This window comes from Pristis pectinata, chromosome 6 (genome assembly GCF_009764475.1).
Source record: "Pristis pectinata isolate sPriPec2 chromosome 6, sPriPec2.1.pri, whole genome shotgun sequence".
Taxonomy (NCBI): Eukaryota; Metazoa; Chordata; class Chondrichthyes; order Rhinopristiformes; family Pristidae; genus Pristis; species Pristis pectinata.
Genome location: NC_067410.1, coordinates 99,944,136 through 99,958,538, shown reverse-complemented (window position 1 = coordinate 99,958,538; position 14,403 = coordinate 99,944,136). Strand labels below are relative to the sequence as shown.

General features: G+C 42.4%; 1 protein-coding gene across 1 annotated transcript in view; it reads left to right on the top strand.

Moving 5' to 3' along the window:
• The window catches only part of LOC127572097 (sodium/hydrogen exchanger 9-like), a 363,415-nt gene that overhangs the window by 212,845 nt on the left and 136,167 nt on the right, over positions 1-14,403 (top strand). The window contains exon 12 of the mRNA XM_052018976.1: positions 12,659-12,812. Within this exon, the coding sequence (XP_051874936.1) occupies positions 12,659-12,812 (154 nt within the window). The remainder of the gene's footprint in view (positions 1-12,658; positions 12,813-14,403) is intronic.

Here is a 14,403-nt window from a genome sequence, read left to right as displayed (position 1 = left end):
CTGGGATGATAGTGGTCTTCTTAAAGAAGGTGGGAACCTCAGATTGAAGCAGGGAGAAGTTAAAAATGTCATAGACTCAGTGGGCCAAATGGCCTCTTTTGGTGCCATAATAATTCTGGGACTGCTGATATGTTGTCTGGTGGGGTTGCTGTTCTTCATTAAAAGGAGCTGCTGGTTGAATTTATAGAATCTTCTTGGCGTTATTGCTTGAAGTGATCTTGATGGCACAAGGGCTGAATCCTGTTTTCCAAAACTAAATTTTAACTTGCATTCATGGTTTTGTTTGTTTGTTTGAGAGTCATGGAATTATTGTACCATGGTAGAAGCCAGTTATATCCATTGTGTCTGTACCAGCTCTTCAGAGAGCAATTCCTTCAGTCCCATTCTGCTCCTTTCCTTTAGCTCTAAGAAGGCAGTGTACTGCAGCAACTGGTGATCAAGTGTCTCAAATGGGACTTGAACCTACATCCTTAATGACTAAGACGCAAGAGTGTTCCCATAGAACCGCAACTAATGTATCTTCAGTTTGATTCTGGGCTCCTGTTATGTCTCACGTGGCTATTCTGAAATGATCAGCATTACGTTAATCTATAAATTATTCTCTCTTTTTGTCCTTATTTGGTCACATTGATTTAATATAATTTTGTGCTGTCCATTTAACCCCAGCCAAGTCCACTAATCAGTCTATGTCCATATCTGGCACACCTCTAACTGTGTTGCAACCTTTACATGAATGAAATAAAAATTTTCCTTTTAAACTGGAGACACAGGATACCAGACACTGGAGTGTGACGCTGGAGACATGCTGCTTGACCCACTGAGTTTTTCCAGCAGTTTCCTTTTAAACTATTCATTGGCCGGATCTCTATAGCAAATATTACATTTATGCTTTGTAAAACTCTGGTTAGACTGCATCTGCATTCAATCTGATTCCCCATTACAGGAAGGATATGGAGGCTTTGGAGAGGGTGCAAAAGAGGTTTACCAGGATGCTGCCTGAATTAGAGGGCAGGTGCTATAAGGAGAAGTTGAACAAGTTATGGTTGTTTTCTCTGGAGCACCGGAGGCTGAGTGGGTGATAGAAGTTTATAAAATAATGAGATACAAATATAGACAGTTGGCATCTTTTTTCCCAGGATTGAAATGTCTGATACATTTAAGGTGTATGCATGCATTAAAGGTGAGAGGGGGAAAGTTCAAAGGAGATATGCAGAGCAAGTTTTTTTTACACAGAGTGTGGTGGGTGCCTGGAATGTACTGCCAGGGGTGGTAGTGGAGGCAGATACAACAGAGGTGTTTAAGAGGCTCTTAGACAGGCACAGGAATATGCATAGAATGGAGGGATATGGACCATGTGCAGGCAGAAGGGTCCTATACACAAAATAGTTAGGCATCATTAGCTTAATTAGTTCGGCATAACATCATGGGCTGAAGGGCCTGTTCCTGTGCTGTACTGTTCTATATTCTATTAGTTGTCACAATAAAAAGTGTACCTGACAAGAGTCTGTATCTTAATTTTTTGGCTTTAATAGTACACTGTTTGGAAGCAGATAACTTTGATTCTGTGGATTAAGAACAGGCTCTGCTTTGAACAGCTAGTGGAGCTAACTTAGCATACACCTGCCACTTGGATCGAATTTAGACCAGATGTATGTGTAAATCCTGGCAGATGGTACTGTATTCAGATTATCCCCAAATGAATGGAATACAATCTGGTATTAATGGGACCCATTTTTTTCACTAAGGGGTAAAAGACCATGTAATTATGGCTGATGAACAGCTAAGAAGCTATCATGTTCTTGTTTTGTAATCTGACTGGAGCTAACAGCATGGTGACTGGCGGAACTGTGAAACCCAGGTACAAAATGGCTCTGTTTGTGCACTGGATTTCAAGGGTAGTCTAGTGTATCAGCCCACTTTCCAAACTGTTTGAAAAGGAAAGGTTCCTTTAATGTCATGTCTGCAGTGGGATTGCCAACGCTCCACGTTGAGTTCCAGCCATTGCTTTGGCTTGGTTAGCACTTCTCCCACCTCTGAGTCAGAAAGTTATGCCATCAATCCCTGTCCAGAAGTGCTAGCACATGTTCCAGGATGACATTCCTGTGTGGTTCTGGGAATGCTGGACTATTGGTGCTACTATCCATTGGAAGTGATGCTAAAAGGAAGGTCCATCCACCTCCTCAGATGGCCATCAAAGACCCCCATGACACTATTTTGAAGATAATTCACCCCACTGTCCTAGTTAACATTTATCCCTTCAGCATTAGCACTCAAAGAATTTGTCATCTTTACATTGATGCTTGTGGGTGCCGTATAAATTAACCACTTTCTGTCCACATGGTAAGAAAAAATTAGTAAGGCTAAGAGGAAGGGGCCAGGTGGGTGGAACTAGAGAGTTGCTCTGGTGGAGAGCTGATGTGGGTGTGATGAGCCAGATGACCTCCTATCATGCTGTAACCATTCTATGATTATATATTTACAAAAGGATGTAGGTCTAAATTTCATGGCGTTAAATGTCAGTGTTTACATTCTGGGGTCTCCTCTCCCATGCTGCCAGTATGCACAATTATTCTCAACACTGGGTATACACTCATGACTGCATGGCCAGATTCTGCTCTAACTCCATCTACAAGTTTGCGGATGATACCACCATAGTGGGCCGTATCTCAAATAACGATGAGTCGGAGTACAGGAGGGAGATAGAGAGCTTAGTGACGTGGTGTCATGACAACCTTCCCCTCAATGTCAGCAAACCAAAAGAGCTGGTCATTGACTTCAGGAAGGGGGGCGGTGCACATGCACATGTCAACATCAATGGTGCTGAGGTCGAGAGGGCTTAGAGCTTCAAGATCCTGGGAGTGAACATCACCAATAGCCTGTCCTGGTCCAACCATGTAGACACCACGGCCAAGAAAGCTCACCAGAACCTCTGCTTGCTCAGGAGGCTAAAGAAATTTGGCATGTCCCCCTTAACACTCACCAACTTTTATCGATGCACCATAGAAAGCATCCTATCTGCATGCCTCATGGCTTGATATGGCAAGTGCTCTGCCCATGACCACAAGAAACTTCAGAGAGTTGTGGTACACTGCTCAGCACATCACAGAAGCCAGCCTCCCCTCCATGGACTCTGTCTATACTTCTCACTGCCTCAGTAAAGCAGCCAGCATAGTCAAAGACCCCACCCACCCAGGATATTCTCTCCTCTCCCCCCTCCCATCAGGCAGAAGATACAAAAGCCTGAAAGCACATACCAGCAGGCTCAAGGACAGCTTCTATCTGGCTGTTATAAGACTATTGAACAGTTCCCTAGTACAATAAGATGAACTCTTGACCTCAAAATCTACCACGTTTTGACTTTGCACCTTATTGTCTACCTGCACTGCACTTCCTCAGTAGCTGTGACACTTTACTCTGTATTCTGTAATTGTTTTTACCCTGTACTACCTCAATGCATGGTGTAATGAATTGATCTGTATGAACGGTATGCAAGAGAAGTTTTTCACTGTACCTCAGTACAAGTGACAGTAATAAACCAATTCCAATTCCCACCAGTGTGCTGAAGGGGTTTAGGGTTAATGGTAGATTAGAGGAAACATCAGTGCCCTCTCCTGACTAACCACAGGAGATCACTGGCCTATAATCACCTATTCATCCCCTCCAAAGTGAGAATGTAACGGAGATTACAAAGCAGGAAAAAGAGTAATCGAATTCATTCCCCCATATAAAGATAATCTGCTTCCTATATTTGTCTTTTAGGTGGCGATTAGTTGTGCAGGGCATGGAACTATTACCATTTCAAACACCCACTCTCAATATTAACCACTCCCAAGTCACCTTTGCCAAGACAGCATGGGGTGATGTCTCATGTACCCTGCCCCAAGAATACATCTCAGTCTCAGCCTCCAAATATGATACAATTGGGGAACTTTTTTTTCCCCCTTGTTTCCCATTCTAGTCATCCTGTGATGTCGCTGAGTAAGATGAACAGTTATTCATTTTTCTAATTAAGGACAGATTTATACTCCAGCCTGGTGTCCATGTGATCTGGGTTTAGACAGCTCAAAATCCTTCCAAATTGGAAAGGTCACTGCAAGTGACAAAAGAAATGTAGTTTCTGCACTAAACTGCAATAAATTTGTTACTTTTTTTTAAAGGAAAGGATAGAGGGTAAAATATGCCACTCGCTTGGAGATTATTGTTATGTTCACTGCCACCACACATTGTCTCTGAAGGATCTGAAGTGAGCTCAGCAGTGGCACATGAGAAGTCCCAAGGAGAAATCCGTAGCCTGATTCCCGTCACTGCTGAAATCAATGCTGAATAGCTTGAAAAGAATTGCACTAAAACTGCTATTTGGAAAGCCATTGATTTTTCTTTTATCTCAAGCTCTAGACGTTAGCAAACACTATTAATCCCCTGATATGAACTCCTTTGGACAATTACAACTGCCAATCCCAATAACTGTCAAGCCAGCTTCATCTGGGTTTTCAGGCTGGCTCTGAAAAATGTGGCTTTCAGGCCTGGTGTGCCAACCTGTGATAATGATATCAACAAGTGACTCTGTTTCCTAGGCAGTGTGTACAGATTGTTTTTGAAGTGTGATTATCTTCAGTATTCATTAAACTTGTATAAGCAAAACTGATCTGTAGTACTGAGTAAATAGCCAAAAGTTCTGTCTTTTTTATATAACAAATCTAATAATGTTATATTTTTTCACACCATTGAAACCTACAGAACAGAAGGAGGTGTGTCAAAGAGGTACCCATCCTAATTGCATTCCCACTCTTAGTCCATTGCCTTGCAGGTTATAAGACATGCTATTTTAAAATACATTGAGGGTTTCTACCTTCACTCTCTTTAGGGAGTAAGTTCTGGACTTTCACAACCAAATGAAAAAAATATCTTCTCATATTCCTTCCAATCTTTCTATCAACTTCTTTAAATCCAAGCCCTTGGTTACTGATCTTCCTCTTAAGAGAAATAAGTCCTTCCTGTCCACGCTATCTAGGTCTCTCATGAAGCTAAACACCTCAGTTAAATCTCCCTCAGCCTCCATTACAGGGAAACAAACAGTCCCGACATCTTGTAACTAACATTCTCCAGATATAATATTCTCCTTGTAAATCCCTTCTGTGCCTTCGTTTATGTATTGACTGGAACTGTATGGAGTATTCCAGTATAATCTAACTAACATTTTTAAACAGTTCCAACATGACTTCCTTGATCTTATATTTGACATTGCAGCCAATAGAGGAAACTTTCCCATTCGCCCTCTTAACCATCTTGCCAGGGTTTCCGGACATGTGGGCAGGCATTACAAAGTCCCTCTATTCTTTTTTACTTCTTCAGCATCCTATATGTTCCTTGTCTTTTTTGACCTCTCTAAATGCACTAACTTGTACTTCTGGATCGATTTCTATATACCATTTTACTGCCCAGTCAGTTCACTGTTCACTTATTGACGCTTTCTTCCTCAACATTATTAACAAGGCTTTTTTTAAAATCATCCACAAATTCCTTAATCATTAGAGACTATATTGTCCAAAATAGTATATAGTTCAAAAATAAGGGACCCAGCCCAGAGCCCTGCAGGGCCCATTGCAAGCAGCCTTTGGCACTAAAATTTCTGCCAATAAGTTGCCTTTGTCTCTTACTTAAAACTGTTCTGGATTTAACTTGACATTTTCCCTTGGATCCCATGGGATTTTACTTTTAGAGCTACAGCACAGAAACAGGCTCCTCGACCCATCACTCATACTGACCTTCAACCACCCATTTATAGTAACCCTACATTAGTTGTTGATTAGTCTGTCATGGGGAACCTTCTCAAAAGCCTTGCTAAGATACATGAAAAAAACATAAAATGCACTGCCGTCACCAAGTCATCTTGTTTGTCTTCTGCAAAAAAAGGAACCAAGTTAGTCAGACCGAATCTACCCTTACATAATTTCTGCTGGCTGCCCTTTTTTCTTCATATTTTAATATATCCCATTTCCTTTCTGGTTCATTGTTTCCCAGACAAGAACATAATCCAATAAGGTGCACTTAATGAGAAGCTGATACATGAGTGGTTTGCCCCCAGTCCATCTCCTGTTTCACAGTGGAGTTGCATTGTCTGACTTTGGATAAAATGCTTGTGGGAAATTATATCACAAAACAACACAGAAGCTGGACCGGGATGTCCTGCTTGGTGAAACAAGTGCTGGAATCTGGGATGAGAAACCCCAAAACAAAAGAAAAAACTTCTGTGGAGGGAACATTTCATTGGTAATAAACTGTGTGCTAAAGTGAGGAGGTCACTCACAACTTTGACTTCCTGTTGTTACTAATAAGTAAATTGAAATCCAGTCTATTTTTAGAATAAATTCCTGAAGTTTATTTAATGTTCTTGGTGTTTTATTCTGGTTGTTGATTGGAGTAGTTTGTTTGTAGGCAAAGGGACATCTGGCAAGTGGGAAGCTTTTAAAAGTGAGATATCAAGCGTTCAAGATCTGTATGTTCCTGTTAGAGTGAAGGGCATGGCTGGCAGGAGTACAGAACCCTGGATGACGAGGAATATTGAGGCTCTGTTCAGGAAAGAAGGAGGCATGGGTCAGGTATTGGCAGCTGGGATCAGGTGAATCCCGGGAGGAGTATAGGAGTATACTCAAGAAGGAAATCAAAGGCCAAAAAGGGGGTATGAGATAGCTTTGGCAGAGAAGATTAAAGAGAATCCGAAGAGAATTTATAAGTACATTATGGGAAAAAGAGTAACTAGGGAGAGAATAGGGCTTCTCAAAGACCAAAGTGGACATCCTTGTGTGGAGCCACAGGAGATGGGCGAGGTCCTCGACGATTATTTCTCCTCTGTTGTTATAGTAGAGAAAGACATGAAGACCTCAGACCTTGAGATAGGTCTCAGGGATAGTCTGCATTATGGCACAGGAGGTATTAGATGTCTTAAAACGTAGGAAGGTAGATAAATCTCCAGGGCCTGATCAGGTATATCCAAGAACACTGTGGTAAGCTAGAGAAGAAATTGTTGGAGCCTTGGCTGAGATATATGCATCATCATTAGGGAATGGTGAAATGCCGGAAGACTGGAGGGTGGCGACTGTTGTGGCTTTACTTAAGAAGGGCTGCAAAGAAAAACCTGGGAACTATAGACCAGTAAGCCTAACATGTGGTAAGTAAGTTACTAGAGGGGATTCTGAGGGATAAGATAAACAAGCATTTGGAAAGACAAGGGTTGATTAAGGATAGTCAGCATGGGAGTTTGTGTGTGGAAGATCATGTCTCTTGAATTTAATTGAGTTTTTTGAAGAAGTAACCAAGAAAGTCGATAATGGCAGGGCAGTAGGTATAGTCTGTATGGACTTCAGTAAGGCCTTTTATAAGGTTCCACGTGGTAGGTTGCTATGGAAAGTTAGATCGCATGGGATCCAGGGAGAATTAGCTAACTTGATACAGAATTGGCATGCTGGTAGGAAGCAGAGGGTGATGGTGGAAGGTTGTTTTGCGTACTGGAGGTCCGTGATTAGTGGTGTTCTCCCGGGCTCACTGCTGGGCCCATTGCTATTTGTCATCTGTATCAATGATACATTTGGATGAGAATGCACAAGGCATGGTAAGTAAGTTTGCAGATGACACTAAGATAGCTGGTGTCATTGACAGTGAAGATGGTTATCAGGATTTACAGAAAGATCTTGATCAGCTGGGTGATGGGCTGTGGAATGGCAAATGGAGTTTAATTCAGATAAGTGTGAGGTGTTATAGTTTGGGAGGACAAATGGAGGTAAGATTTTCACAGTGAACAGAGGGACCTAGAACTACAAATACATTGTTCCCTGAAAGTGGTGTTGCAGGTAGACAGGGTGGTGAAGAAGGCTTTTAGCACCCTGGCCTTCATCAGTCAGGCACTGAGTATAAAAGTTGGGATGTTATGTTGCATTTGTACAGGATATTGGTGAGGCTGCATTTGGTATATTGTGTTCAGTTTTGGTCACACTGCTATAGGAAGGATGCCATTTAGCGGGAAAGAGTGCCAAGGAGATTTATGAGGATGTTGCTGGGACTCAAAGGACTGAGTTATGGAGAGAGGTTGAGCAGGTTGGGACTTCTTTCATTGGAGCGTAGGAGAATGAGGGGTGATCTTCTAGAGGTGTATAAAATTATGAGGGGCATAGATAGGGTGAATGCGCACAGTCCTTTTCCCAGGGTTGGGGAATCATGAACCAGAGGGCGTAGGTTTAAGGTGAGAAGGGAGGGATTTAATAGGAACCTGAGGGACAAATTTTTCACCCAGGGAGTGGTCAGTGTATGGAATGAGCTGCCAGAGGAAGTGGTTGAGGCAGGTACCTTAACAACATTTAACAGGAACTTAGGCAGGTATGTGGATAGAAAAGGTTTAGAGGGATATGGGCCAAATGAGAGCAAATGAGACTAGTTTAGATGGAAATCTTGGTCAGCATGGACCATTTGGGCTGAAGGGTATGCTTCCGTGCTGTGTGACTCTGAGTCAGTGTCTGATTCCCCATACCACAGATGTGGATCTATTCTGGTAAACTATCGTCTTACCTTATAGCTCAGTATACAGAGCCGGAATTACTGTGGCAGTTTAGTCAGGACATTCCTTTGCTTGTCCTGTGCTCTTAATGAGGAATGGGCTTCAGCTCTCTTTGCATACACACTGCACAGCAGGACCACTACTTTGTCATAGGTATTGGTTTATTATTGTCATGTTTACCAAGATACAGTGAAAAACTCCTGTTTGCATGCCATCCAGGCAGATCAGCTGCTGTTTATCTGCTGCTTATCTGATGTCATGTGCCTGTGAGGCTGCTGCATTTAAGTTTTTCATTGCACCTGTGCCTACAGTACTTGTACAATGTTGCAGCTACAGAGAAAGTGCAGGGCAGGTAAACAAATAAAGTGACAGGGCCACAACACAGTAGATTGGGAGATCAAGAACTCATCTTTAGCAAATGAGAGGTCCATTCAAGAATCTGATAACAGCAGAACAGAAGCTGTCCTGGAGTCTGGTGGTACATACTTTCTTTTGTATCTTCTGCCCATTGGGAGAGGGGAGAATGACTGGGGTGGGAAGGGTACTTAATTATGTTGGCTGCTTTCCTGGGACAACGGGAAGTGTAGACGGAGTCAATGAAGGGGAGGCAGGTTTGCATGATGGACTGGGCTATGTACACAACTCTCTGCAATTTCATGCAGTCTTGGACAGAGCAGTTGCCATACCAAGCTGTGATGCATCGGATAGAAAGCTGTCTATGGTGCACCTGTAAAAATTGATAAGAGTCATCAGGTACATGCCAATTTTCCTTAGCCTTTTGAGGAAGTAGAGGCATTGGTGTGCTTGCTTAGCCCTATCATGCACGTGGTTGGACCAGGACAAATCGTTGGTGATATTTACACCTAGGAACTTGAAGATCTCAGCTATCTCCACCTCAGCACCATTGAAACATACAGGGGAGTTTACTGCACCCAGCTTCCTAAAGTCGATGACTACCTCCTTTGTTTTGCTAACATTGAGGGTAAGGTTGTTGTCTTGACACCATGCCACTAAGCTCCCTGTCTCTTTGCTGTACTCTGTCTCCTTGCTGTACTCTGTCTCGTCATTGTTTGAGATCTGGCCCAGTACGGTGGTCATCTGCAAATCTGTAAATGGAATTAGAGCAGAATTTGACCACATAGTCATGAGGGTATAGGGAGTATAGTAAGGGGCTGAGGACACAGCCTTGTGGAGCACCGGTGTTGAGGATGATTGTGGAGGTGGTGTTGTTGCCTATCCTTACTGATTGCGGTCTGTTGGTCAAAAGTCAAGTATCACGTTGCAGAGGGGATGCTGAGTCCCAGGTTTAGGAGTTTGGAGATGAGTTTGTTTTATAAGAAGGATATGGAAGCGTTGGAAAGGGTGCAGAGGAGATTTACCAGGATGCTGCCTGGTTTAGAGAGTATGCATTATGAGGGGAGACTAAGGGAGCTAGGGCTTTACTCTTTGGAGAGAAGGAGGATGAAAGGAGACATGATAGAGGTGTACAAAATATTAAGAGGAATAGATGGAGTAGACAGCCAGCGCCTCTTTCCCAGGGCACCAGTGCTCAATACAAGAGGGCATGGCTTTAAAGTAATTGATGGAAAGTTCAAGGGAGATATCAGAGGGAGGTTTTTTACCCAGAGAGTGGTTGGGGCATGGAATGCGCTGCCTGGGGTGGTGGTGGAGGCAGGTACATTGGTCAAATTCAAGAGATTGCTAGATAAGCATATGGAGGAATTTAAAATAGGGGGATATGTGGGAGGAAGGGGTTAGATAGTCTTAGGCAAGGTTTAAAGGTCAGCACAACATTGTGGGCTGAAGGGCCTGTATTGTGCTGTACTGTTCTATGGTTTGGAATTACGGTGTTGAAGGTGGAGCCATAGTCAATAAATAGGAGTCTGATGCAGGTGTCTTTGTTATCCAGATGTTCCAGAGATGAGTGTAGGGCCAGGAAGATGGCATCTACCATGGACCTGTTACGGTGGTAGGTGAATTGCAATGGGTTGAGGTTGTTTTCAGCATTTCCCAGCTGTGGCCCAATGAATGATGAAGTTAAAATGTTGAAAGGACTGGACTAAGTAGATGTGGTCAAGCTGTTTCCCTTGGTGGGTGAGTCCAGGACCAGAGGGCACAATCTTAGAATTAGATACAGGTTTAAAATAGAGATGAGGAGAAATTTTCATTAGCCAGAGGGTGGTGAATTTGTGGAATTCCTTGCCACGTACAGCAGTGGAGGCCAGATCATTGGAGGCGTTTAAGGAAGCGATAGATAGATATCTAAATATTCGGGGTATCAAGGGATATGGGGATAAGGCTGGAAATTGGGGTTAGGTTTGTTTTTTGCCCCCGCCCCCCCCCCCCCCAATTTCTCATTTCTTTTTCTTTTTTCCTTTTCTTTGGAGCAGATTCGATGGGCCGAATGGCCTACTTCTGCTCCCTTGTCTTGTGATCTTGTGATCTTTCAGCCCACCCCATCCCCACCCAAGATAAAAGTGTCTCTATTTCTAATATACTTTGGAGGTTCTGAGTAAATGCAAAACAACCACAAGAACCTGCCCTTGTTGATGCACTGCAGCCCTTTATGACAAAGAAAAATAAAGGACCAGATTTCTATTGTGCCTTCCATAACCTTGAGACATCCCAATATATCCAATAATATACTTTTGGAGTGTAATCATTTGAAATAAATTACAGCAAGTTTGGACAGAACAACCTCACAGAAATTGCAATATGATAGTGACCCAAAAATCAGTTCCACTATTGTTTGTTGGAGGATAATTATTGACTAGGACTCTGGAGATAACTCCTGCCCTTTCTCAAAATAGTGTTATGACATCTTTTACATCAAGCCAAGACTACAAAAAAGGACTCAATTTATTACCTCACCTGAAAGGTAGCACCTCCAACAACATGGGGTAAATAAAATAGGAATAGTGTAGGATTAGCATGAATGGGTGATTGAAGGTTGGCACGGCTCAATGGGCTGAAGGGCCTGTTTCCATGCCATTGCACTCTATGAGTCATAGAGTCACAGAGTAATACAGCACAGAAACAGACCCTTCGGCCCAACTTGTCCATGCTCCCTCAGTGCACCACCGGAGTGTCAGTCATGACTATTGTGGATGAGTCTCTGAATTGAGACTAGAACCAGGAACTGTCTGGCTCAGACAAGAACACACTGCAGAGACCTAACCCTGTCTGCTGGCTCATCAGATTTTGCACTCCCTGACTGGACATGTTACTTAGTTCAAACCTTTCAAGTGCCAAGTACTAATTCACACAAAGGGAAAGTGAGTACTTGTCCCTTTTGAAGCTAAGTTTTTTTGGAAAACACAGGTTTTATTTTTCTTGAAATATCTGCAACTGCACTTTAATCTAACTGCCATGAATAAATGCAAAATAACATTGGCATACTAAGAATAGGGTATGTTCCCATCCGCTACAACAATCCCCTTGAGTGCATCTTTCATTAATAAGCTGTCTACCAGCAAGCTTTCTGCCAACCCAACCTTGAGCTTAGAGCGACTGTTCTTTCTACTCGGGGAAGCACTCAGAACACTACCTGGTGAATTTCCTATCATAATCGGATTTGACATACCCTTCCCTAACCCAATCATCTCTTCCCACCCCTCGCACCACTACCCTACGATGACTCCGAAGTAATGCACAACAGCAATCAACACCAACCTTTGTTTCTGAGATTTCAGGAATGGATGCTGATCTCCCAAGTACCTTATTAGATTGTTAAGATGCACCAAGGGGTAGTGTTCTATCTTGTGACGTGTGATTAATTTGAAGGGAAATTGAGGTCATTTGTCAGAAATGTTCTGAATTCATGCAAATGTGGTCTATTTCTGGTTTGCAGTTCAACTCACTGCATATTGTTACAATTGAACAATCAGGAATTTCGATTACTAGACAACACATGTCCACTGTTGCTTGAGCAGGAAAAACAAAAGAGTGAATTCCAGTTTGGGCATGTGTTGGCTGCATCTATTTTGCCTAACAAGGATTTGAAGCTTCAGTGTGTATTTCTGCTGATAACAAAGCTGATTGGCTACTGCTGTCCTTGTCTGTACTTACATCTGTGCTTTAACATCATAATTGCACCCCCTTTGTTCTCAGGCTTGCGTGGTGCCATTGCATTTGCCCTGGCAATCCGAGACACCGACTCCAAACCCAAGCAGATGATGTTCACCACCACCCTGATGATCGTGTTCTTCACCGTCTGGGTGTTCGGCGGGGGAACCACTCAAATGTTGACATGGCTTCGCATCAGGTCAGTAACCAACTCAGCCTTTTTCAGATTAGGCAAATCCTGAATGAGTCAGTCCATTAGTTCTGAAAACTTTTAGGAACTAATCAACATAATTTTTCTGAAGTTTCAGGGAGCAGACTTTCTAAATTTCACAATGCCACTGACATAATTAATGTCAATAGGAGTTCTGGAGTATGTGGTTGATTAAACTGTGGACCCCATTGCAACACTGTACCCTGTACACAAATTTGATGGTGATGTGGCTGAGATGTACTCCCTTTCCTCAAAGGCATTAGACAATTAACTAATCATAAACTGGACTTATTGTTGCTCCAAGCCAGCCATACAACAGAAGACTGATGTTAAGTAGGCAATCAAACAACTACTCTGCCAGGTTTGCCATGTTGAATATATGGAGTTAGAGCAATCATTTTAAGCATGGAGAAACCTACCATCCATTTGAGCACCTCTAGTGGGCAACTACTCAACTTGAAAGTCATCTTTGGGCACAAAGCCTTATCAAGAACAGCCAAGAATTTCTCTCTTGACAATCTCAAGTGGCCTGAAGTTTCCACTGATGTTGAACAATGCCAAGCATGTTCCAAGCACAAGAGCTCTGCCTCCGCACTCTGATCCCATGTAATTAAAGAGATTTGCTACTGGAAAGGTATGCGCTCTCCTTGAACATCCTGATCAGATCTGTTCTGATCACTGATAGTCGCTCTGTAGGGCCATCCAGAGACATATCTGCAGTCAGTGCCAAGTTTGCAATATGTTATGAAAACTGAGGGAAACAAAGCATAATCCTTCTTAATTGTGTTAGAACACTATTTGGAGAAAGTGATAGGTGGGAGGAGTGACTGTAAACAAATAATAATCTCATTATATTCTATGTGACACAATGGACAATGAGAACAAAACTTGAATGTATTATTGAATCTGAACTCTGGAGGGAGATAGTTGTTTGTCTGTTGTCACTGCCATTCACCCTGGATGTCTTTGTAATAAAGGCCATTGGGTTTATATAGGGCTAATCGATGCAGCATTGTTAGTGCAGCATTACCAACTTTCAATGCAAAGACATTGGAGAACATTAAAAGAAAAGTTGTTTAGTGATCATAGAATCAGAACTAGGCCATTTAGATCATTAGACCGGCAATGAAGCCTTTTATTCTAATACCATTCACCTCCTTGCTTCCCAGGAATGTTTGTTTCCCATTTTTGAAACAAAATAAAGGGCTCCCTTTAAAAGTAATTAGTTATGACAGGACTCTCCAAGTTCTAATCATCCCTTGTGCAAATAAATTTTATCTAACTTCCACTTCAAATTCTTCTTGTGATTAGAAATAAAAAGTTGCCTCTTATTGCTGTTTCTCTAAGCACTGGAAACTACAACCTAGAAAGAAAATATTCAGACTAACTGGTCTATGCTGTCAGTTGAACTCCATGTGAGGGGGTGACCACTTGTTTCCATTGTCACACTTTAAACAAACATCTTACCCTTTCTTTAAAGTTGGTGTGGTCACTTTCAACCATTAACTCAAACCATTGATTCCACTGCCTCACAACCATCTCAATGAAAACAACATTCTGTGCTCCAAATGTCTTACTT